Here is a 23,965-nt window from a genome sequence, read left to right as displayed (position 1 = left end):
AAATTTTTGAGTTAGAAAAATTTGAGCTAGAAATTTTTTTTTTTAATTGAGTAAAAATATTTGAATTTTGAAAAAAAATTAAAAAAAATTAAAATTGCAAAAACAATATAATTTTACACAAATTTTTTTTTTTATTAAAAAATAATTATAAGAAAATATTGAATTCTATGATAAGTGCTGTCGAAATTAAAAAATGTTGACATAAATTAAATTTTTTTGAATCAATGTTCAAATATTATTTTCTTTGTTTGTAAATTTTTTTTCAAAGGTATATTTTTTTGAAAAAAAAAATTGAAAAGAAATTAACAACAAATATTTTGAAAAAAATTTTCCTTTTCAAAAACATAAAAAAAATATTTAAAAAAATCACATATTATTAAAAAGTTCAAAATAACATATTATTAATCGAAAATCGTTTGCGTAATATTTTAAAATATGTAATAGTTTTTTTGAATTAAAAAAATTATATAAAAATAACAAAAACTATTTTTTGGATATACATTTTTTATTAAATAATTTTTTTTTGTAAATTTCTTTTGAAGAAAATTGCTTTCATAAGAAAAAAAAAATTAGAAATTAATAATCAAAAAAAAAATTATAAAAAAATTGCCTTAAAAAAAATAAAAATAAAAATAAAATATTACTAATCAAAAATCTGATGCGTAATAGTTTCAAAATATGTACTGTAATTTTGTTAAAAAAAGGGAAAAAATTTAACCATGCAAAAGCGAGCCGAATATGATCGTACAGATGTTTTGCGATTTTTACTTATACATACATATATACGTAAATCTTTATTTGCATATATTTCTGTATATATTTAAATATTTTCCACATTTTCAAATATATTTTGCTTTGCCTCAAATTATTTTTGTTATTTTAATTACTTTATTACTTTACCAACTACGTTTGCTGCGCTGCGTCCTTCATGTGGTGGACCTGCAAATACAAATATAAAAATCATTTTAAGCCACATGTTCATTTTAAGCGCTCGTAAGCTGCTTTGCGCGAAATAACCCAGAGATTTCCATAGCACCGCTGTCTTCAACTCAATGTGCAGCGCGCAATAAACCCAAATCCGAATTGAAATTTCCATTTTTTAAATGCACATTTTTTGTCAATTCTCATTGCATTCTTGCTATCACACATACACACACGCACACATAAAAGTTGAACCGTCAATCTTTGTCCGGCTGAATGTCAGTGCTTGTCCAACTGTCAATCCGGCGTTTCAAACAGCACCCAATATAGATTTAAGGCGCATACCACCCGCAAAGCGTCTTAAATACACAAGCGCAGCAGTATTAACACACACGCATACACACACCCACGCGCTTGCAATCCCTGCGCTGCATGCAATACACTTACCAATTGAAATAAGTCGCCGGCGAGTGGCAACCCTTCTCTGTGCCGCACCATTTGGACTCCTGCAGCGCGGGACATGGCCGTCCGCCGCGTTTGCCATGCCGGATGACCTTGCGATATCGATGCATCTCACCGATGCCGCACGTTTTGCTGCAGGCCGACCACTCTGACCAATGACTGACACGGCAATCGCGTGACTTCGTGCGTGATTTCGTGCGGCGTCGCTTCGGCAGTGGACCCAACCAATTGGCGGCTGTGGCGCTGCTGTTTGTGCTCGCCTCCGTGCGCTGATAGCTGCTGGCGATGTTCTGCATGATGGCATTTTTATCATTTTTCGGCACTATATTCGCGGTATTACCGTTGGCGGCGGCTGCATTGCTGTTGTTATTATAGCTGTAAGCAGAAACAAGTAGAAAAAGTTAAGTGCGATGAATTGAGTTTGTGTGTGTATTTGTGTATAAAGTTGACTGTGATATGCAATAAAGTGTAAGGGCGCCCTAGTTCCCTGCGATTTAATGCCAACCGGCCACTAGTTTGCGCGCGTTGCTTTGACAAGCCTACATAAACACACACACATACACTACAACTTCTGCGTGTGTGTATTGTCAGTAAGATCGCGTAGTCTGTTGCAATTTCACATGAAATTAATTTCGCGCAATTTCCATTAACCTCAATTGGAAACGGTGAATCAATATTTGGTAGAGCGGAGCGGCAGCGGCGGCGCTGACACATTGGCGTTGAGTGTGTTGAAAACAATCAGCGCAAATATATACTCGAGGGCAAGCAGCGGAAAAGGTGTTGCGCAGGTGTGAAAAATTGCTTTTCGTACGCGTTAAAATTTCACGCGATTTTGAATTCCGCTCTACAATATTACTTTTGAAGCCGCTGTGACAGTGATTGACTCGTGGCTTTTAAAAGAAGTCAGTTGGTATATAAATGTGTGCCTATTAAATTAAAAGAAGCAAGCTGCTTGGATTGAATAGCGTGTGGAATCAACGTAGCACACAATGTTAAGCTTGCGACGAGGTCCGTATACATCCAGTTAAGGAACATATCGAAGTCCCCTCCAAGCAGTTTGTGCAGTGATGGCTTCTGCTAAAACGTCTGCTTGGTGCGGAGCTGCCTCCAGGGAACATTAAAAGGTCCTTCCTGGACTACGTCGACAACATGGAACAGTACGCTGACCAGAACTCGGCCGCAACTCACTGCAGACGTCGTTTCGACACCAACTCAACTTTGGAACGGGTTCTTCATTGTATACCCACATAAATTGTGCCGATGGACAACAGTGAGTTGCATTTAAGCGGTCACCAGGTTGATATTGATCACTTTCCAGCCTGCATCAGCTCAAACCAATTAATCTAGTTATTCATTATTGTCGATAACTGATATATTGGTTAGTCTAAAAAGTCTTTTCGTATCTTGTCAATAGATGTCGTTGCAATCGTTATCCCCAGTGCTACCAATCACATTGTGTCATACCTTATAGTGTTGAAAAGCTGAGATTTTAAGCTTCATTTAAACAAAAAAAAAAATAAATAACTTCGGCGAAGTTTAAGAAAAAGTTACAGCTGTTCAAAAATGAGTGAAAATAATGAAGAAATTGAAAGAAAAATGGCAAAAAGTGGTCGAACAAAATGGCAAATGTTTGTTTATTTATTTATTATTATAAATATAAAAAAAAGTTGAAGTTTGATTAGAAATACGAAAAGACTTTTTCGACTACCCAATATATTTTTAGTATAAGAGTAAACTTCACATAATTCATTTTAAGATGTTGACTGCTTGCCGACTTTGGCACCACCTTTCATGTTTAGTCGTTATCGACTCGATTCGATAAGCAAAGGGTTCCTAAAAGTTGATAGCTTCTCGAAAAATTTTTTCAATACCTAACTTTTCTTAAGTTAAGCAATTCTTTTCAAAAAGGTCCACATACTTCACACTTTCAAATCTTAAATCTTTCAACCTTTTATCTCTCCACATTAAGCACACCTAAGTAAAATTTCATTTTCAATTTGAATTTGCGTCGTGAGCTGCCATGTTTATTTTCATTTAACGCCACAACACCTACAAATAAAGCGCTTGCCTTCCATATCAAGATGGAAAAAAGGTAAACATAAAAGAAGAGAAAAAAGTAAACGTATCCCTTTTTCATAGCTTGGAGTAGATACCTTCGCCTACACCTGAATTTGCAACGACAATCTTTACTGCACACCTCACACATATATGTATTTATGAGTATGTAGGAATAAAGAACATACTCAAGTTCTGCGTCATTTGCTTGTGGTTTGAAAATTGTAAATACGGAATAGCGAACATATATTCGTCCACATGCATATCCAAGTTGAAGGCGGAAACTCATACATATTCACTTTACACCAACACATACAGAGGATACCACAAGACACCTCAATTTGCTCTGTTGCACAGCTCTATTAGCAATAAATTCTTAAGTAAATTGGGTTTGCATCCGTCGCATGGAAAGTGAATAGAAAGCGAAATGAAGCGGTAATGAAATTACAAAAACAAAAAATGGAAATTTATGTGTTCGAAAGCAAGATTATTTCACAACGATAGTTCGATTCGCAATTATAATGCAGAAATAACAGATCAATAACTGTAATAATCTTGTTGAGACGACTCCCATTCGCTACTTTTCTGCACTCTTGAAAATACGACAAATTTTTTAACAAGCAACAATATTATTGTGTTTAAGATAATAGAGTAATGAACTGCCTCATTAAAGTTCTACATATTCTTTCTACCCTAATTTATATATTTCTTTTGGAATATGCCAGTTTACGAAAATTTGAACAAATAACAGATGAATAAGTAAGTAAGTAACCGGTAGGTAACCAGTAAGTCGGAATTTTATCCGCTCAATGACCGTCAACTCAGCATTATTCCTCGAAATTAGTTTAGAAATTATTTATATTTTTTTTGCCGTTAAAACAACTACAACAACAAGGTCGCCACTTTACAGTTGTGGCGCATCGAAGCAAACAACATTCAAATGTTCTTTATGGTTTCTTTACATAAAGCGAGCTTCTTTATATAAAGCGATTGATCGATTGTTCTTTCAGGTGCTGTGATTTGAGGCAGAAAACTAGAACATAAAACTTCAGACCATCTTAATCGCTGACTTTGAGTTCGCGAGGAAGTTGTAGATAGACTGAACTCGGAATACATTTTCTATGATCAAAGTCTGAAGAAAGCTGTGATATTTAGAACTATCAACATTTATCTGTTCCTCCTCCCCAGAAAGTTATAGATAAATATTAGTTGACTTTCATCTAAATGTGTTTGACGTTGAAAACTGTCCACATCAAAAATGTTATCAGTTCCATGGTACTGATACAGTTAACATTTATGTAATTATGTATGGATAAACATAGCTAATAAAATTGAGCAATATTGCCAGTTGACACGCCAGTACTCGGCTCTAACCGCATAAGTCTACGCCAGTAAAGAAGAGGAAGTTAGTTGAAGCCAGTGGAATGCCAAAAAAGACGAGCAAATCTATACTCATACAAAAGTTAACGATTAGTTATATTCCAAAAACCTCTCACACTTACTATCATCTGACCCCTCAGACTACTAAAGCTCAGAAAGGTCTCTTCTAGAATCAGTTCGCAACTTTTCTGATATGAGAATGCGCTATCAATATTCGGGGTAACTATTATGAGTATTATTATTGAACATGCTTCTAAAGACCGGTGCTTAAGAATTCATATTGTATTGATCAAAATATTTGATGAAGAGTTCATTACAAACGGAAACATTGAAGATATAGAGCAATTAAGGCGAAGTTCAGAACAAAGATACATTAGAAGCATGAGGAAGACTTTGTGTAAATCCCTTGCTGGCTTAGTCATACAAATAGGTTTCGAAAAATAAATCATAACGTGTCTACTTTAATGAATATTTCCATATTTATTACTCATTCTTTATAAATACAATATATACAATACAGTACCTCTTCCAGCCTGTAACACTGTACTCATATATAGCTCAATTACGCGATAATAGATGTCACGAGCTGATGACGTCACCCCTTCTTACACATATTCAATGCATAATTACAAATGTGATTGATTTCAATCGAATAACAAAGAACTATGTACATATGTATGCTCAAAGAAAGCGGCACCAATAAAGTAGTGCTTCCAGTGCAGTCATAAACAGACAACAGTTGAAAGTCATAACTCGACCGAAACACACACCGGTCTAATAAAAAGGCTTTTCAAATAATATCCAAAAAATTGTACAGTGTAAATAACACTTAACATAGCAAAACAGAGATGCATGGACCCGGCAGAGGTGGTTTTAGACCCGGACCTGGACCGGCCAGGGTAAATGTGGTAATGCGACCGCCCGGACCACCACGACCTACACAAGTGAATGTAAATATTAATGCACCACGACGTCCCGTGGTAAATGAGGTTGTTGTGGTAGGTGGTGCGCCACCGCTACTTCCAGCTGCCGGTATGATGTTGGGCGCATCAATGGTTGCTGGCGCAGCAATGGGTGCCGTGGCAGCGTCGGCTATGAGTGGACCCAGAGAGGTTATTGTAAATGCACCGCCGCCACCACCATCGACGGTGATTGTTAATACGCCAGGCGTACAACAGCCGCAGGCTGGATCGACAGTTGTAGTGAATTCATCATCAGCAGGGATGCCCAGTTCAAATGTGGTTAGCTATTCTGGTATGGCTGGAGCGCCACCTTCAACTACAGTGATTATAGAAGGTAATGCGCCAAGAATGCCGCCGCAACCGCCGACAACAGTGATGTATTTGTAAATATTTGTAGATCTAAATAAATTACTAAACTCGCTTAAGAGCTTTGGTTCATTCGTTTAAAGATGGAAGGGGCTATCGATATTCAAAGAAACTACTGAAAATATATTCCAAAAGGTTTTACAAGACCGCATGTTAGAACTCAATAAAAATGTAAGAAATATTTTTCTAAGTCATGTTGTAACTAGCTCAACTTGCAAATGGAAGGAAGGAGATATGTAGCAATTACAGCACTGAGTTCGAGAAAAGAGACCTTAGCTAGCGTCGAGGTTTCCAGAGTTCCGATATAATGTACAAGCTTTTTCTTATCTTTGAGACTTTACCTAAAGCACTTTCTGGCATAGTCATTCAAATAGGCTTCCAGAATAATTACAAGTCCGATCCAGCCTATAACATTGTGCTCATATACAGCTCAATTACAGGCTGATAAGATTATGTCACGAGCTGATGACGTCACTACATTTTCCACATATTCGCTGCATAATTACAAGTATGATTGATTTGAAAGAAATAAAAGTATATAAAGTTGTACATATGTTTTCCGAGCTCCGCACCATGAAAGTGGGATTTCAACATCTAGTTAAAAGTAGCAATCAGTTTACAGTTATAACTCGGCCGCAACGAACACAGAGCGCATATTAAAGCTGTTAAAGTAATATTTGAACTAAAAGACAGTGCGAACGTGCATTTAACGGCACAACAGAGAGATGCGTGGACATATCGGAGGTGGATTTAGACCCGCGCCTGGGCCGGCCAGAATGAATATAGCAATGCGACCGCCCGGCATGAGCATGGGTGGGCCCGGACCAGTGAGGACTGGTATGGGTGGTCCCGGACCAGCGAGGATTGGTACAGGCGGCCCAGGTCCAGCAAGGGTTGGTATGGGTGGACCCGGTCCGGGTGGTCCAGGCGGTTCGGGACCTGGTCCAACACGTCCACCGCCCGCAGCCGGACCTACACAAGTGAACGTGAATGTTAATGCACCACGACGCCCAGTGGTAAATGAGGTTGTTGTGGTGGGTGGCGCGCCACCTTTACTGCCAGCTGCCGGTATGATGTTGGGCGCATCAATGGTTGCTGGCGCAGCGATGGGTGCAGTGGCCGCGTCAGCTATGAGTGGACCCGTTATTGTAAATGCACCACCACCACAACCATCGACGGTCATTGTTAACACGCCTGGTATGCAACAACCCCAGGCTGCCTCGACAGTTGTGGTGAATTCAGCGTCAACAGCGGTACCCAGTTCTAATGTGATGGTTAATTCGGGCATGGCTGGTGCAGCGCCGTCAACGACAGTGGTGATGGAAGGTGGTGGTCAGAGAATGCAGCAACAACAGGCAACAACCGTGGTAGTTGAGAATGGTGGTATGCAACAGCAGCCAACGACCGTCGTAACAGAGACCGTGGTAATACCACCGAAACGTAATAATTGCTGTTGTGTGGTGTTATGATGTTGAATATGAAGGAAAAGTAGTACTAAGATATTTGTTGTGAAGAAAACTGACTTAAATATAATATATTTATTATGTATGTGTTGGATTTAAACAAATGCTTTAACTTGCTTAAGGTCTTCAGTTTATTCCAAAAAAGACTGTAATAAAAATATTAGTTTGGAAAGCTAATACTTATTAGTCTTTAGTTCATTCCTCAAGAGAGGAAATATTAACTTAGGAAGCTAATACTTATAAAACAGAGTCGATCTGTTGCTCTTAATCGTTGTATTGTCCGTGCAAATCTCAGCTGAAACCAGTTTCGAGTCAAAAGAAAGGATTATTTAGTGGTAACTTGTCGCTCGCCATATACTCTTGGTATTCTCGTATTTTTTGTCAGCATTTCAGTTTTTTAGTACCCTCAAACCACTCCACTGGAGAAACTCAAAAAAAAAACAAAGCATTCTACTAAAGCAACTCTGGAAAAGAATTAAGAATTTCTTCCATTTTTCTTTAAATATTTTGATTTTTGTTCTCAACTCAACGCTTTTTTTTAACGATCAGCTGAAAGTAAAGCCCTCATTGCTCCATATTTGCAAACCAGCCAAAGATAAAATGTTTGCAGCTTAAAAATATCAACTTTTCAAAAAGGAAGGTAAACTCTTAAGCCATAACAGGTTTATAATCGTACTTCCAGTGTTAATTGTGTCCAGAAGATATGTAAATATGTATGTTTTTATATATAAAAATTGCGTGTCACGCATGTCCATGATGGACTCCTAAACTACTGAACCGATTTTAGAAAAATTTAGCGTACTGTGTACTGTTCGAACTAACTTAAAAGCTGCTTCTATCATTTTAGTAAATGGTGGCTGTTTAAGACCTACACTCCAAGACAATAATATAAAAATCATGCATTTTAAGAAATTTTTACTACATTATTAGCAAACCTCACATCGAGCCTCTAACACAACAGTCGCGAAATGACTGTAAACTAGTGTAATATATAACTCTTGAAACATTTTTAAAATTTTTTATTGAAAATATAATTTATTTCTCTTTATTTTCACATTATTTTCACATTTCCTTCGAACTATTTCACCACATTATCACCACTTTCTTATACAGAACTCAAATAATTTTCTTCCAAGGAACAGTGGTTTTCATAGATTTAACACTTAAATAACTTTATTTAGTTTAATTTATTGATTTTACTCATAAAATCGCACAACAACCACCGGACGTGGTGACAGTCATCACCGGTGGCGGCCGTTGCATGTTCTCCACGACCACCGTTGTCGGCTGTGGTCGCGGCGCGTTGACGTACACGGTTGGCGGCGGTGGCCGCGGCGCATTCTCGACAACAACCACATTGGCGCCTTGTGGTCGCGGTGGTGGTCCCACATTGATGTTGACTTGCGCGCGTCCTGGTGGCGGTCCGTAGCCATAACCCGGTGGCTGTGACATGTTGTACTGTGAAGGGTGTGCAGATGCGCTGCTGCTGTTGGCTAATGAATGCTGTATTTATGGTACGCTGTGTATGTTGTGCGAATTCAAATTTTTGGCTGCTGAGAATGACAGCAATAGTTCTGCTCGCTACTGCAGCGTGCCTGAGACTGATGGTGCCGCTGCCATTTCGGCACTGCGTTACATTCTAATTGGTATTTTTTTAATATATTTTTATTAATAAAATATTGAAGTAATTTGGCGTTTTTCGTTGCTTTTCTTGCTTTCTTGCTGCACATCAATCAATTGGTAATTAAATGCTTAAATACGCATTTGCCGGCTGGAATGCAGGTGCGTACTTATATACACAGTTTTTCCTATATTTGGCTGAGTGCGCGTATATATAGAACATGTTTATGTTGCTATCTTATCTTCAGTAGTGGATACACACAAACATATGCACCTATGTTATATATGTGCTTCTATTTGTTTATGTATGTATGTATATGTACAGCGGTAGCCACACGCATGCCTCAGCGGTGCTGCCCTGCGACTGATAAGCTAACTGCAGCGACCGCAAAGCCGAATATTTAAATAAAAATTATCAAAAAGGAGTATACATGAAAAAATATATTTATATATTGCAATAATGTATATATATTTACTTTAGCTTTAAAATTTTGAAGCTCATAAAGCAGAAATAAATAAATTATTAGTTATTAGGGATAATTAAATTTGTAGTGTCGCAAAAATATTTAAAATGTGTAGAAAATTGTTGAAAACATATGAAATCATAGCAGAATAAACCAATAAATTATATAATAAACTCTTAAAAAAAATATATTTATTTGGAATAAAAAAAGTGTGAATAAAATGCTTATTTTTTTCTTATAAAAAAATAATTAAAAATATACCGTTGTTTGCGCGACGGAACCCATGTAACCCCTCATGGAAAGTAAGACAATGAGATGATTCAAATATACAAAGAATGACCAGAATGAACCCAAAATTTTTAAATTAAATATGGAATGTTTATAATCATTCGAAAGAACATTCTTTCGCATATATTATTTGAAGTTTATCTCTTTCAAAAATTGGCCGCGGCTAAGCCTCGGACAGTCCAGCCGTTGAGGCCGTTTTTCGATGACTCATTCGAGCATTTCGTCTTGTAACTGGAGAATGACACAAGTGATGTTCTGCTTCAAAGTCTGAATCGAAGCGGAATTATCCGCAAAGTCTTTAGACTTTAGACATCCCCACAGTATGAAAATTTTAGAGTGTAATATAAAATGAACTTGGTGGTCCATCGACCGCCCAAAATGTGAAATTATCTGCTAACCGAAGTTTTCTCTCAATAAATCCATTGACTGATGCGATGTGTGGGAAGTGGCGCCGGTCTGTTGAAACCAAATGTTGCCGAAATCACAAGCTTCAATTTCAGGCATCCAATCGCCGGTTGTCATGACGCGATAACGGTCGGTTTGGATCGATGAATGCACCCCAAACCACACCAAACTGTTGTTTTTTCTGGCAGAAATTACAGCTCTTCAATCTCTTCAGGTTGATCTTCGTTCCACATACGGAAATTTTTCTCGTTTTTATATCCATTTAGTCAGAAAGGGGCCTCATCGCAGAAAAAATTTGGTTTGAAAACGCCGCATCTTCTTGGAACTTTTCAAATGCCCATAGAGCGCAGTGACGTCGCTTGGGATGGTCGAGCGGCTTCAGTTCATGCACAAGCAGTATTTTGTACGTTTTCAGTTTAAGATCTCGACGTAAAATTCGCCAAGTCGTTCCATACGAAAGTCTGAGTTGCTGTCTTCGTGCATACTCTCAGCTTTGGCTGCTATATTTTCTCCACTGCGTGCTGGGCCTGGATTATCCGGTCGTATATTATCCAATAATGGAGGCTGGGTTTCAGGATGGGTGATGTTTTTGCGAATAGTACGCTCAGTAGGGCGATTATGTTAACCATAAGTTTTTTACAGAACGTGAAATTTCGTAATAAAGTTGAGGGATTTAATTAATATTTCCATAATAAAATCCATAATAAAATGCCAAAAAAGACTGAACAAAAATAACACAGCTATACAGCTTGACATGAGCCAACCCATCTCTATTTGGATCAGCGAAGCCAACCAATATTACAATATTTAAAGATAAGTGTGAAATCAATCCTTAGGTTAGGTTTGGTTTCAATGGCTGGCTGTCACGCCATACATAGACCTATAGGTCCTTTGTAATATGAGATTGAAGTTTATTAATACGAAGTTTGCATCGTACGGGACGTCAATGCTGCGAACCTTCTAGAAAACTAAGCCGTGTTCTAGATAATACCGGATATAGCCAGAGGCGGTGAAGTAGGCAAGAGACTACTTCAAACCAATACAAAAATTAAGAAAATAAAAGTGATTTAATTAAGAATGGCTTGATTACTTTTATGACAGACGTTGCTTATATATTTAAAAATCTTAAAAAAATAGTGAAATTTGGAGTCCTTATAGTTTACTTTTTTTAAGTATAGAATTGCTGGAACATTTAACACATTCCTTCATACATTTGCATGGACAGTTTTGTCCCAGACGGCCTTTAGTATCAGGAATGAATATATTTTTATCGCCCCCTTAAACTAAGGGTTACTTACTATAAATGATCTTCCAATTTTGGTAATCAAAAAGCAGTCAAATTGTTTCACGAAAGTAGCTGAGCAATTACTTTGGCATATGTAATAAGCTAATACCTACTTCGCCGCACTACTCCGCCTTTCATGCAATTGCCAGGCATTCCTTACTAGAAATATAGTTTTTCAATCTTACATATCCACAGCAAATCGTTTAAAGCCGTAAACAAAAAAAAAAACGAAGAAAAAGTCAAGATGTTGTTAAATGCCCAACTCAACAGCAAAGCACAGCTGACACACTTTTGGCATCGAAACATGAGCATATTTTGTTTGCCGAGAGTGTAATGATATTAGGTTTTCCTCTGTTTTTGGCACTCCAACACGTTTGCCGCTTAAGCATATTGCCTTTTGTCTTGTAGCTTCTTTCTTTGTATTTGCTTAGTGGTGCTAAGTTGCCATGTTGACGCTTCTTCTTTTTAGTAAATTTTTTATTATTTTTTTCCCAGTGACTTAGTGACACTTTTTCATCTTGTGCATGATTTATTCGTGCTCTGCCTTTGGTTTTGCCGTCGTCTATTCATTAAAGATTCAGGTTACCAGTGCCAACAATGGAATCTTGTAGATGTTGTATATGAAATTTAAAGCAATGGGCGTCACTATCCGACAGAAACTAGCTACACCGCACACCACCGTCATCCAACTCGGCCCACTGCCACGACAATGCCCTCTCTCTCGTGATAAACTTCTATTCTTTGCTACGCTCTTCAACTCTCCGACTCTAGACACTGTGTCCGTGCTGTTCAACAGACACTTCACTTTTTAGCTCATACTGCTTTCTTTTCTGCTCATTCGATGCTCCTTTTCAACTCAATCCCTGTCTATACTAGTTGTGCTATGTGCAGCGTGGGATCAACTGCCGGAGAAATGTACTTTTTGCACATCCTTGCCTGGATTTGTTGTCTCAGCGCTCGGATTAGTTCGTTTAAAAATTCAAAGCGGAAGTTGCTGCCAAACAAATTTTGTATTTTTGTTTATTTTCCAAGAAACAGCGGAGAGAGCAGCGCGAAGGGTGCGCTGGAAAGTAGTGATATTGACGTCCCGCCAGGTGCTGTTGACCCTTTAAGTGGCGGTAAGCAGCGAACGAGCGAGCAACGTGCCAAATAATGCAGATGAAAAGACAGGGAGTGAGTCGAAAGGAGTTATACTCGTAAATTCCACAAAAGACACAGGCAGTTCATTGTCTTGACTAGCAAGTTAGACAAAACGAAATACTGAACATTTTGAAAGTTGGCCAAACTTTATATTTTATTATGGCTAAAATGTTAAGAATTCAGCTATTCAGCACAGTATTCAGCTGTAAATTAGTACAAAGTCTGAATCTAATTAGCTGGTTTTTAGCGCTGTAGTTTGTAGTAAAATAATAGTGGTTACTTTACTTATTCAGCTATTCAGCAATACACTGAATAACATGTTTTCAAGGTATATAGTTAATAGTTTCATTTCAGGTACCTTTAGAAATTAATTAAGTAAATTTAAAAATATTCAGCAAGTCGTATTTTCGAAAAAGCAAATTCTTAGAATTACTATTTTACGCAATACTATTCTGTTTATTAGTATAATTCAGCACAATTTTGACAAAACTTGAGTGATTTAAAGGCCAGTAAGATTCATAATAGAAAACATTAAGTCCACTCAAGCCATTCAGCTGTCTAAATATTAATTCAGCTGAATTTTCAGTTAGTCAACAACACAAAATTTTGTTTCATCTAGCTTACATATAAGTTATCACTGAGAATTTTAGCCTTTCAGTCCCAGCTGAAAGTCATTCAGCTATTCAGTGGTTATCGCTATGCATTGTGTATTCAGCAAAGGCGTGTAAATAAGTGAACCACATAAAAAGTAGTTTTATTTATAGACAACTCGTTTGGTTAGCGAGTCAGTCAGTCAGCCAGTTAGTGTGCCAATTTTATGGGTGTACACTGTAGGCCACTAAATCTATTTGCATAGCATGGAAAAGGCGTGTTCATGGCCGTTTTTTGATTTTATTGTTTTCTTTTCACTATTTCAACCAATTATGGTATGTGTAGAACTAGAGCAGATAGAGCAAACTGCTGGACTTTAGAGTGCTGAGATATGTAGGTATGTATATATAGTATATATGTGTTTTCGATGTATTTTATATAGATAAATCATGACAACAACAATATGAGCATGTTCTTGTTAAATCACTAGGGCTGGTGTTACTGTGCTGCCTAGGGGAGTGAGGTGTTAATACCAGCCTTTGATTGACGATTCCATTTCATTGCAGAGATTATATAGAAGTATCATATATTTGTATAAGTATGTGTGAGTATCACTTCGTTTATGTGCCTGTACACTTGTGATGAACGTTGGAAATGAGCATCTACTAAATGCTGCACAGTTGCTCTTGACGCCACTTTAAATTATTCAGTAACTCACATCCGCCCAATTCTAAGTACTCTAAATACCACATAAGTAATACGGCCTACTATTTGCTTAAGGACAGGAAAACACCATTGAGGCTTAGCTGCTTGTCAGTGATATATTTATGTCATGTACGAGCATGTATGCTTTCAATTAGACTTATAGACATCTCCATTATACGATATTTATATGCAAGTATTAAAGCCGGAAACTCGCAGAAGAGAGTTCAGTACAAAAAGGACAAAGATATAGCATAAATATTTGAGAGAAAAGCGAGAATTACGGAGTTGTCGTAGTTTCAGTATTATATTCTGTGAACAATAAATCTCAACTTTGAAAAGATTACTTCATGGCAACTCAAACTCGATATATTCCCTCCCTTAAAGTAATGTATCCTTCAAGATATTCAAAAATATGCTTTGAAGTTTAATGTCTACTCACCCTGGATTCATTTTAGCCAACAAACGCGATCGTATGCGATCTCTCTCCGTCACCGATGTGGGTTGTGCGGAGATTTCATTTTGCCGCTCTCGTTCAATGCTGGCTGAAAGCTCATTATTAGTGATGGTGGAGCTGTGAAAAATCAGAGGTAAAATTTGTAATAAAATACTCAAAAATATACCTGACTTGCTTCTGAGAATATATTTCAAGAGTAAAGATCTCAAAATGCTTGTTAAACTCATGAAAGTTCTATATTAAATTCAAAATTTGGCGAAACACAAATTTTTAATATTTAAAAAATTTTAAATCTTGAAAAACTGAACATTTTTTTTGGAACTGTCAAAAAGGAAAATACCCAAAAAAATCTGACGGAATCTTTTGTATTATCTGTGGATTAAAAATTAGTTTAGTTTCTAAACTGAAGCGCTAACAATAAAGTCCTTGGGCTCATTGTACAGCAAAACTTCAGCCTAAATGTAGGCATCTACTTCAGAAATAGTAAAAATGTTGCCTACCTTTAGGCTAATTATAAAATATAACAAAAATATAGCTCTCACGATATCGCATACCAAATAATAACCAAAAATGAACTGAAAGTTAAAAATTATACCATTATCTTCCGTTTTCAATCAAGCTTATGCTTAAGCACCACTCCCCTCCGCACGACTTACTCATGTTCCGCTTCCAAGTGTGTTTGCGTCTTCACTGTCTCATATTTGCGATCGTCTTCGGCAAAGTTGAAAACTTCACTCAGCTCATACTCCTTCAACTGCAAAGTAGAAAAGAAAGAAGAAAGAAAAGAGGAATTGTAGAGCAGAGGCATACACATAAAAGTTTAGCACAAGTTGAGAACGGCGAATGTAGGCGAACGGAAATTGGCACAAATTCTTAATACTAAAGCTAAAGCCGCAACTAAAATACCAACTAACGGCAACCGACAAAAGACGCGACTAAAATGGCCAATTAGCAAAGCAATCAGCTTAAATGGAAAACGCTCAGCGTGGCTCATCGCGGGGCTCAGACGGAATGCGACTAAGGCGTTGGCGTTAAGTAAACAATAGCGGCAATTACTTAGATGTATTAGTGTGTGCGTGTAGCTGTGTCTAGCTGTGTTCTTGAGTGTCTTTGGTTGTGTGTGTGTGTCTTTGTTTGCACGAGTGTGTGTGTGTGTAGGTGTGCCTTTGTTTGCATGGCCTTAACATTTAATTGCATTTTGACAGACACTCTTCTTTGGCGAATTTAGTTTATTTATTTTTTGTTTTGTTCTCCATTCTTTTTGGGTTTGAGTTTGTGTTAAATTATGGTGGATTTATACATATATTGATGCTTCTTTCATTAAATATACAAGTATATACCTTAACATGGGTAAGTTTGTCATATATGGAATTCCCTACTAGTAGTCCTTAAGGGACTTTATTTTACTTTATTTAGTTCACCTACATATAAAGTGATCAGCGTGACGAGCTGTGCCACTTTGTTTTAGCCATCAGCGCTGATTAATCATTGAAATTATTTTTCAGATCGGACCACCTCAGGATATAGCTGCCGTACAAACAGATCTGTCAACTTCAAGTCCATCAATGGAAAACTTTTTTTTTTTACTTCTCAGGACTCAATCACGAAATTTGGCACAAGTTATTATTTAAGACAACTCCAGAAGCCCCGAATAAATTGTTTAAATCGAACCACTAAATCATAAAGCTGCCATACACAATGATGGATCAAACTGAAGATACAGATATCTTTAAACCCATATATGCTGAAGAAAAATGCAGCTATGAAGGTTACGATAGCTTCAGTGGAGTCACTGTTGAAGTTTTTGCTTATTTTTGCAGGTCTAAGGGATTTTTATCAATACATTTTTTAGGTTACTTCATAGAAAATAAAGGACCTTAATTGCGTTTAGCATATTAGAGGTCTCAACTGGTGTCTGTCTTGCCTTGTAGCGCAAAACTAATGGCCTTCGGATACGCTTAGGAGACGCTGATCGACGGCAGCTGAGGTGCGACTACGAGATCCTTTTTTCTTAGTGTATATTGAAGAAGATCTACTGAACTACTTTTCCTTAACAAAGTTGTTTTTGCCGCAATCGTAGGGGTTCTTACTGCACACTGTCCGCTAGCAATTCATGTTGTAAAGCTTAAAATCTTGTTGGACGTCAGTTGTCAAAGTTGTATGGAGGAGAATGAGGTGAAAACATCCAAATACTTTCAACGCCATTGTCCAAACTTAGTGAAATTGGAGTTGAAACATCCGGCAGTCTTACTTTCGAGGAAGCAGAAGACATAGCCGAAGCTGGCATTATCCGTCTCAACAAATTTGTGATAAGCTCAAAGTGCTTTGTTGATTTGTAGGAATCTTATGATCTCTTTTAAAGGAGTTTTGAGTCTAAAAACGGGCCGCGGTTCTAAGCTATTCAGGTAAGAATCCTGTTAGGATCGATCTCTTAATTTAAGCCAACCTAACCTAACGTACGAATATAACTATCACTTTTCTAGTAAGAACCATTACTCGAGGGAGCGAATGAGCAATAAAAACTAGGAAAACTGTCTATTACGTACATATGTTAGATGGGTAGTTAGATAGATAATTGAGACTTTGCACAGTGACCTTTGGGCTATTGTGTCCGCTCCTATATCACATTTGGTCACAAACGTCCCGCACTCAAAAAAATTCTTGCTTGCTGGTCGCGACTGAGGTGATGGAATTCCTGTCCACGTAGATAGAATTTAGGGTCTTGAGCCTGCTTCTACAGGTTGCTCAGCAATCAAGAAAAAAGAACAGATGTCGTTGGAGTCGTATATCTCCAGTGCTACCAACAACATTTTGTCATTCCTTGGAATTGTTGGAAAGGTGAGATTTTAAGCTTCATTTAACCAAAAATAAAAATTAAATTCGGTTAAGTTGAAAAAAAGTTACAGCTGTTCAAAAATTAGTGAAAATAATGAAGAAATTTGTTATATATTGAAATTTTTGTAGAAAAAAGGGAAGAACGTCACGCAGGCCACCAATGAAATTTGTGAAGTTTACCGAGACGATGCTGTATCACTTCGTGTAGCACAACAATGGTTCGCTCGCTGCCGTTCTGGAAATTTCGAAATATCGATTGAGACTGAAAAAGAAAAATGGCAAAAAGTGGTCGACCTAAATGGTACATATTTGTTAATTTATTTATTAGTATAAATAAAAAATAATAATGATTAGAATTACGAAAAGACTTTTTCGACTAACCAATAGATTCTTTCCTACTTCATCATTAAAAAAAAAAAAAATATTTTTATAATTTTTCATTCACTTTTCCAATGGCGAAACGCGCTGCATGCAGCATATGCTCCGAATATTGAAAAAGTTGAAAAAAAAGTTTTTTTAATAAAACACACCGCGCTCACTGTCTCCTTAGCTATTTCGAGCTTAGCTGCTTATAAAACTTTCTTTCGAACATTTTTCCACACATGCAGCTCCATAAATGCTTACTTTGCTAAACTTCTTGTTTGTTTTTTGCGCTTGAAGTTCTTCTAACTCAATACTTTGGAGTTTCACCTACAAATTTCCAACGTCTATACATGAAAAGCACATATCTATATACCATATATGTACATATATTGTATATATATAGCCATATATGTGCATGCATGCACACACCCCCGGCCAACGGGATGTTCTTTAAATAATTTGCAGCGCTAGTAGTGCGCTTTGCGCGCGTCTGGCTGCCAGCTGCCGCAACATTAGCAGCGTGGTGTTGCGCATTTTAATTTGTTTTTGGCTTTGCCGCGTGCGTGTGTGCGCGCGCTGAAGTATTTAACGATTTTGTTATTGTGGTTGGCGCGTTTGTTGACTTTAGTACAAGCAGCGCGCAGTTGCTTAAGTATTTGCCGGTGGTTGCCGTCACATTTTTGCATTTATCGGTTCAGCAATCTACCGCGGCTTTTATCGTACTTTGCTTGTTGTTGTGGCCTGGCAATTCCTATCGACTACGCTTTCTTCTAAGTTTGCGAAGTTTACGCCGCCTTTTTGCTTCGCCTTTCTGCTCTTTTTCCGTCGAGCTACTCAAATGCCTGTGCGTAGCGTGTTTATTTGTTTGTTTACTTTTGTTGTTGTTGTGTGTTGTAGAAAAATTCTTTTAAGTGTCTTTGGTATGAGTTGCATGCCTATTCAGCGGCTTGTCGACTTGTGCAGCAAAGGCGTAACCGCAGCGGGTGCCAAAGTGTATGGAGCAAAGTAAGCAGTCGGTTCAAGGCAATAACAGTGCCACGCAGCAGGCAAGCGAGCGACTGGCTGGTAATCGGCTTGCTGTGAATGCGAAAATGCGAGTTATCCGAAGCTGGATTATTGCAACGCTGGAAATTCCTTGCCGCAGAGATTAAGTGCGATTGGAATGTGTAAATGAGCTGCTGTTTATAGCGCACGCCAGGCGGCTGATGAAAGCAAATGCTTGGCTGGGTGGGCGAGCGGTTAGTGGGGTACAAAGATTGACGCACGTTTGCAAGTCAAACAAATCTGTGCAAATTTCCAGACAAGCATTTGTTTATCCACAGCCTTTTGTTTTGCTGAGATTTGAGTTGCGTGCTTTTAAGCGCTATTTTGTTTTTGGTATTTCTTATATTTGGTTATTCTTACTATGGAGGCACAATATTGCTATTGTTATTTTGATTTGGTTTAATATTAGCTGCAGTTATTTTTGGTGCTACTTTCCCCTTCTTCTTCTTTATTGGCGTAACGTAGGTAGTACTTTATTTAGTCAAATCAAGACAAACAGAACTTCGTTTAGTCAAGGTTTTCTGACTAAGAAAAGGCCTGCAATAAATCTTCATTTATTTTCTAATATTTCATTTCTTTGTTTATAACCGGCAGCGACGTGCTGGAGGCATTATTTTGTCGGATAATTATCACCGGATTAATCCCCTTAACATTGCGTAAAATGTTATTCAGACAGTATTGGGTGAAAGAGTTAAGCCCATTTTAAAAACAACTAATTGGACCTTAACAGTGTGGTTTTAGAGCTGGAAAATCCGCTATAAACTAGATTTTCACAGTATGTAATATGGAAAAAACCTTTGGCAAATAGAACGACATCCATTATCTTTTTGTCGATTTCAAAGCAAAGTCAAGATAGTAGAGACTGTAGAAACATGATGAGAATGCTAACTGGTCACTGTTTGGTGGCGACACTCGCCCGCAAGATGGGACTGACAGATCGAAAAGACTGGAGGGCATCGGAGAAACAATGGAGCATATCTTGTGCATTGATGATCTTCAAGAAGTGCGCTCTATAAATTTCTCACTATTCTCGTCTTTTTATAAGTACAGCACAGAAACATGGACTATGACGTACCGCGATGAAAAAGCAATTGGAACAATGTCGAAGAAAATGGAACCACGAACTGTATGAGCTCTACAGCGACATGTACATAGTTAAGCACATAAAAATACAACAAATGCGTTGGTGAGGCAATGTTGTTCGCATAGAATATGGCGCTTCAGCGAAAAGCTTCTTCAACTCGAGATACATGGGAGGACGACCGAAGCAAGCACGACCTCGCATCCAATTTAAGGACCAAGTGCGCAGCGAGCTGCGTGCACCTGAGATGTACTACTGGTGTGACCGCGCATATGATAGGGGCAACCGCCAAAGTTTTATGTTTTCGGTGCAGGCCGAACCACAGTTCTCACCGGACACCCTCGGAAATATAATTTTCTATATATTGGTAGTCTTTTCGTATTTTGTCAATAGATGTCGTTGCAGTCGTATAATTCCGGTGCTACCAATCACATTGTGTCTTAACATATACATAGTGTGTAAAGGTGAGAGTTTAAGCTTCATTCAACGAAAAAGAAAGTGGGATTGGAAAGGAATCATCCTACTCCAGCCTAGTCGAATGATTGATTCTATATTTTACTGCCACGAATTGATGAGATCGAAACAAGCAATCGAAAAAAACGGCGAGAACTGATCAACAGAAAGGGCTTCGTCTTCCATTAGGACAACGTTGGACCACACACATCTTTGATGACTCCGCAGGAACCGGGACAGCTTGAATGGGAAGTTTTTGATGCCACTATCAAGAGACACGGATTTGACTGAATACAAAATTTTTTATATATTTGTGAGTCGCGATTTTAGTTTCTTGCTGCTTAAATACACAAAATTTTCATAATACAAATTTTGTTACTTTAAGACTAAGCTTCCGTCGGCGGTTTTGCGATAAATCAGCTTAACAAAAGCAATGCTATGCGCCCGACTGCCACTATAATGATTGAAGTTGCGTACCCAAAATCCAACTAAGGCCACGCAAATCGCTCAAAGCTGCAGGGACACATTTAATGCAGATTGCTGAGCTGGCAACTGCGGTTTAGGCATTTTCACAATCTCTCAGAAATCGCACAATTTCCTCGCAACATGCCATAAATACCTATAAGTTGGACGGTTATATGTTGGTTGGTAGTCTTCTGCGGTTGCTGCTGCTGCTGCCGTCGGCGGTTGTGCCAAAGTTCCGCCACACCAGCACACAACGCTGACTTTGTACCCCGGTTGGCAGCGCTTGCGGTCGTAAAATAGAAATTGAAGGCGTTCGTATAATTACAATGAGCCCACTCATCGGAATGACCACCAACCGGGCACACCCACACAAATAAACTCGAAATGAACGGACATAAATAGCGAACACTATAATAAAGTAACGGCATACAAACGCATACACACCGAGAAATGTCAGTTTCATACGTCGCCATTGACTTATATTTATGAAGCTGTGTGGGTAATAAAGTTTATGCACTCACACACGCATACACATACACTTTCATTCACACACTTTAACCTTAACTGTGTGCTGTTGGCAACATTAGTTTGTTTGTGTGCCGTTGGCCTTTCGTGGGCGTTGTAGATTGCCTAACATTTGTGGTTGCGTGATGGACACTTTAATGGGCATTTGCATGCATTCTGCTTTTGGTCCAGTTATTTTATGGTGGTCACTCAGCATTTGAAGTGATGCGAAATCTACATGACTCTCCAAGCACTTGAGATAGTCGAAATTTCCTGAATATGTACTCGTATATACATGAGATGCTGACATGCATACTTTTGGGCGTTTCCGCTTGCATAATAACACAGTTTAAGGATTTCAATCAAGTTAATTAAAGTGACCTTTGCTAAACTTTAGTTATATCTACATATTTCTCCGTAAGCCACCTCTAGTGAATATTAATGTGAGCTCATAATTGCAAACAGGGTGTTGCGTACAGTTGTTTAGTGTTATTGACTAACTCGCTCGGAGAAATATCATGAATCCGGTGCCTTAGATTTCAGTTGAATAAAGATAATTTACAAATTTAATAATCACTTTAGAATAATGTTATATACAGGGTGTTTCAGTACATCATATTAAGAAATTCAGCTTGAAAATTGAAACTGACAGCTGTGAAAAAACTTAGAAGTGAGAGTTAGTGAAAAATATTTTGTTAGGTAAAGGTGAGGTAACAAAAAAATATCGTTAGCAAAAATTCAAAACAACTTATCATCAAAAAAAATCGAAAATCGCTAGCAGATAATATATTGTCTGATATAATAACCAATATATAACCGGTTTATAACCAAAACTCATTTTTTTCGCTGTCTGATATAATAACCAATATGTAACCATTTTATATCCAATACTCACTATTTCGCTGTCAAATATAATAACCAATATGTAACCATTTTATAACCAAAACTCATTTTTTTCGTTGTCTGATATAATAACCAATATGTAACTATTTTATAACCATAACTCACTTTTTTCCTGTCAAATATAATAACCAATATATAACCGGTTTATAACCAAAATTCATTTTTTTCGCTGTCTGATATAATAACCAATATATAACCATTTTATAACCAAAACTCATTTTTTTCGCTGTCTGATATAATAACCAATATATAACCATTTTATAACCAAAACTCATTTTTTTCGCTGTCTGATAAAATAACCAATATATCGGGTGATTTTTTAAGAGCTTGATAACTTTTTTTTAAAAATAAACGCATAAAATTTGCAAAATCTCATCGGTTCTTTATTTGAAACGTTAGATTGGTTCATGACATTTACTTTTTGAAGATAATTTCATTTAAATGTTGACCGCGGCTGCGTCTTAGGTGGTCCATTCGGAAAGTCCAATTTTGGGCAACTTTTTTCGAGCATTTCGGCCGGAATAGCCCGAATTTCTTCGGAAATGTTGTCTTCCAAAGCTGGAATAGTTGCTGGCTTATTTCTGTAGACCTTAGACTTGACGTAGCCCCACAAAAAATAGTCTAAAGGCGTTAAATCGCATGATCTTGGTGGCCAACTTACGGGTCCATTTCTTGAGATGAATTGTTCTCCGAAGTTTTCCCTCAAAATGGCCATAGAATCGCGAGCTGTGTGGCATGTAGCGCCATCTACATTTTATGCGTATTCCCAATCTGCTCCCAATTGACAAAAGCTGTGGTCAGCAAGCATGCGACCTCGATCAACTGAATTGTTTGCCATTTTTGACTGAATTTCTTGTGATTGCGCTGTTGGTTTGGGAATTCATGAATTGCACAAACAAATCTTAGCCTTTATTGTGACAATTAATCATTATAAAACTTAATGACTTACTAATGAAGGCAGGGGATTGCTTCAAAATCTATATTTGTTTATGGTTTAGGCTTCGGAATGTTGCAATTAGTCAACGGAGGTTGGAACGATGGTAGTTTTTGTAAAAAAAATAATTAAATAATTAATTTTTAAAGCTTTTTGAGGAAAATTCTTAAACTATTATTCTAAAACTATTGCAACAAAACTATTGATTTAACAAAACATAAAATCACATTTGCACTTTACTACTTTCCTCAGCTACATTTCAGCGCTTGCCACAATAAAGCTTTTAGTAGCTGACGCACAACAAAGGCATAAAAGCTTAATAGCTATGATCAGCAGTTAAATGCATTAGAACAAATCATAAAAGCGACATGGAAAAAATAAAACGGTAAACTACTTTTTAATGTCCCCTTAGTGCATTATTTATTGCTAGAACAACAACAAAGCACGCATACATCTGAAATTTACGCCCATTTCACACAGTTTGCCACGAATTCACTCACACTATAACGCCCCGTTACGTTGTTGCTGTGCCACGCGCTGTAATTAAGCGGATGTCCTCGTTGCGAAAGAGCATGCAAGTATTGTGCATGTGTGAGTGGGTGTGTATGTGTGTGTGTCGAATCACAGCACCTACATTTAACATGCAATTTTTGTGTAATTAAATATTTTTTCTGCTCAAGCGGAATGTGTTGGCAGCGGCATTTACATGTCAGCAGTTATGTGCACATACACATACATATATAAAGGATAATATATAGGATACAAACACAGATATAGTAAAATATGTGCGCTCAGGCTTTGCGGCAGGAAATGTTGCGTGAT

At 37.6% G+C, this 23,965-nt stretch overlaps 3 protein-coding genes across 3 annotated transcripts in view; 2 read left to right on the top strand and 1 right to left on the bottom strand.

Moving 5' to 3' along the window:
* Positions 1–874: 874 nt before the first annotated feature.
* Positions 875–23,965, bottom strand: part of LOC120771685 (spondin-1) — a 236,230-nt gene continuing 213,139 nt past the window's right edge. Inside the window, exons 4-7 of the mRNA XM_040099816.1 lie at positions 15,218–15,315; positions 14,547–14,678; positions 1,369–1,758; positions 875–939 (exon numbers count right to left, since the gene is read on the bottom strand). Of these exons, the coding sequence (XP_039955750.1) occupies positions 927–939; positions 1,369–1,758; positions 14,547–14,678; positions 15,218–15,315 (633 nt within the window). The 3' untranslated portion in view covers positions 875–926. The remainder of the gene's footprint in view (positions 940–1,368; positions 1,759–14,546; positions 14,679–15,217; positions 15,316–23,965) is intronic.
* LOC120771687 (smoothelin-like protein 2) lies at positions 5,570–6,205 on the top strand. Its single transcript, XM_040099819.1, has one exon. The coding sequence runs from the start codon at positions 5,667–5,669 to the stop codon at positions 6,165–6,167; it is 501 nt and encodes a 166-aa protein (XP_039955753.1). The 5' UTR covers positions 5,570–5,666; the 3' UTR covers positions 6,168–6,205.
* LOC120771686 (transcription initiation factor TFIID subunit 4) lies at positions 6,792–7,730 on the top strand. Its single transcript, XM_040099817.1, has one exon. The coding sequence runs from the start codon at positions 6,872–6,874 to the stop codon at positions 7,613–7,615; it is 744 nt and encodes a 247-aa protein (XP_039955751.1). The 5' UTR covers positions 6,792–6,871; the 3' UTR covers positions 7,616–7,730.

The sequence above is a fragment of the Bactrocera tryoni genome, chromosome 3 (assembly GCF_016617805.1).
Source record: "Bactrocera tryoni isolate S06 chromosome 3, CSIRO_BtryS06_freeze2, whole genome shotgun sequence".
NCBI lineage: Eukaryota > Metazoa > Arthropoda > Insecta > Diptera > Tephritidae > Bactrocera > Bactrocera tryoni.
This window is presented reverse-complemented; position numbering and strand designations above follow the sequence as displayed.

Coding starts and splice junctions, on each gene's coding strand:
- LOC120771687 (XM_040099819.1), top strand. CDS start 5,667: ATGCATGGACCCGGCAGAGGTGGTTTTAGACCCGGACCTGGACCGGCC.
- LOC120771686 (XM_040099817.1), top strand. CDS start 6,872: ATGCGTGGACATATCGGAGGTGGATTTAGACCCGCGCCTGGGCCGGCC.